Here is a 4792-nt window from a genome sequence, read left to right on the forward strand (position 1 = left end):
TGTATATATATATATATATATATATATATATACATATATATATATACATATATATATATATATATATATAATATATATATAATAAATATATTATATATTAATATTATATACTGATATACCTGAAAGTCTTCGTCTGTGGCGGTGGGCTGCATGCCGACCTGCTGCCAGCGTTGCTGCTGCAGCTGCAGCAGCGCCTTCTCTAGCCTTTCCTCTTCTTCTTTACATCTTATTAAAACAATTTCTCTCGTTGATTCATCTGCTGCTGCTGCTGCTCCTGCTGCTGCTGCTGCTGCTGCTGCTGCTGCTGCTTCGTGGGCGCGGCGAGCAAGACACAACGAACGCTGCAGCAGCGCCTCTCCCTCACCCCACCGGCCCTCAGCAGCAGCTGCAGCAGCAAACGATACAATGTCTCCGCATTGCACAGAAGAAAGAGACAGACGGAAACTCTCCCCTTGCTGCTGCTGCTGCTGCTTCTGCTTCTCGCTGCTGCTGCTGCTGCTGCTGCTGCTGCTGCTGTGTGGACACTGTGGGCCCTCAACGGTGAGCAGCAGCAACGTCTCCTCTTGCTGCTGCAGCACGCTGCTGCTGCTGTCTCCTATATATTGTGCAGCCCCGAGAGGATGCAACACAGCGAGAGGGAACGAAGGGGGGCCCTGGCGGCCGTCAACCAGAGCCCAACATGGGCCGCTGCTGCTGCTGCTGCTGCTGCTGCTGCTGTTGCTGTTGCTGCTGTTCCAGGCAAGGTCTGATAGCCGTTCGTGTTGCTGCTGCTGCTGCTGCTGCTGCTGCGGTGGTGACAGCAGCAAACTGTTTCTGTCTAAGTCAAAAGCCACGCAGAGCCATTTCCCTCGTGAGGACGCCCCGGGCGTCTCCCCGTCTACTCCTGCGCTCCCTTGCTGCTGCTGCTGCTGCTGCTGCTGTTGCTGCTGCTGCTGCTGCTGCTGAGTTTCAAGAGATGTGTTGTCACTGAAGAGCAGCAGCAGCAACTCACCCTCCTCGCCGGAGAAGAAAGAAGCAGAGAGAGGCAAAGGGGGAGGAGAAGGTCTATCCACCTGCAGCAGCGCCACTTCCTCTTCTAGTAATGCAAGCTCCTCATCACATATCTGCTGCTGCTGCTGCTGCTGCTGCTGCTGCTGCTGCTGCTGCTGCTGCTGCTGGGGATGGATACGGTTGCGTAGCTGCGCAGTTTGTTCTCCCCCTTGCTGCTGCAGAGACACCGCAGCAGCAGTTTGCTGCTGAGGTGTATCGACAGCTCGGGATCGGATGTGCCACATAAAGGGGGCGGGGAGGAACGCCAGGGGTTCATAGTAAGCAGCATTGCTGCTGCTGCTGCTGCTGCTGCTGCAGCTGTCTGGATGCTCGTCACGTATACGCCGCAGCAGCAGCAGCTCGTCTGAGGATAGAGACAGAGCCAGCAGCAAACCGCAGCTGCTGATCGCCACGTGCTGCAGCTGCAGCTGCTGCTGCTGCTGCTGCTGCTGTCGGCTGTCTTCTGGATACGCAAGGAGGCGATCCCGCAGGTGCGTCAACAGCCGTTGCCGTCTCTTTGTTGCAGCAGCAGCAGGAGCATTGATTTGTTTGTAGCTATTGCCCAGCCACCTCTCCGTCTCCTCCGCTAGTTCTCNGCAGCAGCAGGAGCATTGATTTGTTTGTAGCTATTGCCCAGCCACCTCTCCGTCTCCTCCGCTAGTTCTCGCGGCTTGAAGAACACAGGCCCATAGAAAGACTCAGGCGACTCAACACAACGCCACGGCTGCTGCTGCTGCTGCTGCTGCTGCTGCTGCTTTTGCTGCTGCTTTTGCTGCTGCTGCTGCTGCTGGAGATGAAGGTCCATTGCTTCGAGTGCACGTCTCGCTGCTAGAGATCGCAGCAGATCAAGGGAGGGAAGAACAGCAGCAACAGGTCTGGGGCATTCTGAATGTTGTGTCTTTCCTGCTGCTGCTGCTGCTGCTGCTGCTGCTGCATCTGTTTCTGCTTCTGCTGCAGCATCCTCGTCATCTGAGTTGTCGCTGTCTCCGTCTGCTTCTTGCTCTGGCCGCATCGATAGCAGCGACACAGAACAAGTCCAGGCGCACCGCTCCTCAGCAGAGAACCCCACCACCACCGCCTCAGGCAGGCTGGGGTGTACAGACACCGCAGAGGGGGGGAAGGGTGTCGTCGGCAGCCACGCAGAAGAGAAGTCCCGCGCTAGCAGCTTCACAGGGGTCAGAGAGGGAAATACAGCTCCTGCTGCTGCTGCTGTTGCTGCTGCTGCTGTTGATGTTGCTGCTGTTGCTCGTTCCTGGTGCTCCTGCTGCTGCTGTTGCTGCAGAGCCAGCTGCTGCTGCTGCGCTATTGCCTCCGAATGCAGCAGCATGAGGGCCCCCAGTTTAGTTTGTAAACAAAAACACAAAAAGAGAACACCCCTAGGACAGTCCCCCACCCACTGCAGCACAACATCATCGCGAGGCAGCAGCAGCCGCCGGAGGGGTACTAGTGGCTGCGGTGTTAGCTGAGCATTCCCCCTGCTGCTGCTGCTGCTGCTGCTGCTGCTGCTGCTGCTGCTAGGAGGCGTGGGGGGATGCAGCCGCGGCAGCAGCAGCAACTCTGTGCGGGGCGGCTTGGTGTCGTAGGTGATAGACAACACCGAGAACCGCTCCACCAGACTGCAAGACAACACAGCCTCTTCTGCGGTGTATATATATAAGCCAGCAGCAGCTCCCTCGTTTGCTCCTGCTGCTGCTGTTGCTGCTGCTGTTGCTGCTGCTGCTGCTGCTGCTGCTGCTTCAGTGTCTGAAGGCCTCGAGGGGGGCCACAGCAGCCAGAAGAACACCTCTCGACCCTCCCAGGAGATAACAGAGACGCACTTGTCTCCTCTCTCTGTCTGTACTCTTCCTGCTGCTCCCCATGAGCTGCATATTTGTTTTGCCTGGGGCACTCCGCATATCGGCAGTTCAAAGCCCAGGTGGTCAACAAACAAATACTTGTTCTGCTGCTGCTGCTGCTGCTGCTGCTGCTGCTGCTGTGGTCGCAGCAAACGCCGCAGCAAGCCAGACAACATAGAGACGCCGCCCCCTTGAGAAGGCGGAGAAGCTGCTGAGGCGCCAGCAGCCCCAGCAGCAGTTGCTGCCCCCACTACTGAGTCAGCATCGCTTCTGGCCTCTCCTGCGGGCTGCTGCTGCAGCTCCTGCTGCTGCTGCTGCTGCTGTTGTTGTTGAGCAGCAGCTGCAGCCGATGGGACGGGGGGGAGGGCAAAGGGGACGTCGAGGATGCGGCGGAGCTGGAGACAGCCGATGGAGGGGAAAGCCAGAGGCGGCAGCTCTATAAACTCCTCAGATATTTCAGAAGAGGGGTCTGCGTCTTCTGCATGCACCATTGTGCATCAACGAGCTGCAGCAGAAGCATTCATATGATGCAGCAGATGCAGCAATGCGCTGCAGCAGAAGCAGCAGCAGTGAGCTGCAGCAAGTGCTTCTCTAACCGCTTTATTCACGCGGAGGTTTCTGCTCTGCTGCTAGTAGTATCGAGAGGACCCACAAACGAAGGGAAGGAAGGGCCCCCTAGCTGCTGCTGCTGCTGCCGCTGCTGCTGCTGCAGCCGCTGCTGAACAACCCGAGCATTGGGTTGTTCGGAATTTGATGTAGGCGCTTCGGCTGTTGTATTTTGCAAGACAAGTGCGAGAAGGAAGAGCCCTGGTGCAGCTTCCTCTCTCGAGCCCACAACTCCCAGTAGCGGGGGGCCCTGAGTGTTGCAGCGTGCTTTAGTATTGCAGCCGATTCAAATTATATTTGTAAGTTGTTTCTTCTGTGTTTGCTATTCAGAGGTATCTTATATATCCCTGCACCTCCGCGTTGACAGAGCCGTGGGGCTGCGGAACGCTAGCGGGGGCCCCTACACAAAGGGGTGTCGACCGCGGCAAGGCCGAACCAGCCAAGAGAATTGAAAGGTTTTAAAAACCCTAAGGCGACTCTAAACTGTTATTTTAATTAAATAACTAGCAGAAACTTAAAGAGAGGCGGCAGTAAACAGTAGCACCTAGGAGGGCCGCAGCCGCAGCCGCAGCCGAATGGGCGTCTCGCTACCACGGGCCCAAAGGCCGAGTTAAGGCATAGAGGTGCAAAAGGAACAAAATTTATTTCTCAGATATACTAAACAGAGTTTATTAATCTCACTATGTTCTCGTCGCAGGTGCTGCTGCTGCTTTCCACTGCTTGGGGGCTCACCTGCTAGTTGCTGCGCTGCTGACGGATTCCTCTCTGTCGGCTGTTGAGGATATGCTTCTTCCGCCTTAAACTTGTGTTTCATCTCTCCACTTTCATTGTACAACTTCTCCTGTGCTTAGAATCTTTGAAGTTCCCCAACACTGCAGAGTTTCAGCCGAGTCACCTCCGTTTAGGCAATGTGTGCAGCTTTCGCCCCGTGAGGCGAGGCGTTCATCATCATCCTTTGTTTTTTCTCTCCTCTGGCTTCCAACAATTCAGAGAAAATTTAAACCATTGGTCACAGGGAAAAGAGCCGAAATGAAAGTTGCAAAATCGCTAGCGGGGGCTCTACTGCTCTCCGCCTGGCTGCTTGCCCACGCGATCTTCATCGTAAATGCGAACACTTTGCTACAAAATGGCAAAGGAGCAGTAGCAAATATTCAGCAGTTTATTCCAATCAAACTGAGTAAGCCGAAACTGCAAATTTCAGCACACAAACGCCCCATTCAACTTTTCAGGGCCGTTGGTCTACTCATCCTAGTGCCAGCATCACTCCAGAAATATAGTGAAATTAGGCCAGAATATCTTGAAACCACCTAAATTTATTTTTC

General features: G+C 54.9%; 1 protein-coding gene across 1 annotated transcript; it reads right to left on the reverse strand.

The window, feature by feature from the left end:
• Positions 1-229: 229 nt before the first annotated feature.
• On the reverse strand, positions 230-3355 carry EMH_0021630 (uncharacterized protein; the record flags this gene model as incomplete). Its single annotated transcript, XM_013501808.1, has 3 exons — positions 230-341; positions 400-1615; positions 1747-3355. 3 exons carry the CDS (start codon positions 3353-3355, stop codon positions 230-232), a joined length of 2937 nt encoding a protein of 978 aa, XP_013357262.1.
• Positions 3356-4792: the final 1437 nt, after the last annotated feature.

This window comes from Eimeria mitis, genomic scaffold, assembly GCF_000499745.2.
Source record: "Eimeria mitis Houghton genomic scaffold, Emh_scaff765, whole genome shotgun sequence".
Taxonomy (NCBI): domain Eukaryota; phylum Apicomplexa; class Conoidasida; order Eucoccidiorida; family Eimeriidae; genus Eimeria; species Eimeria mitis.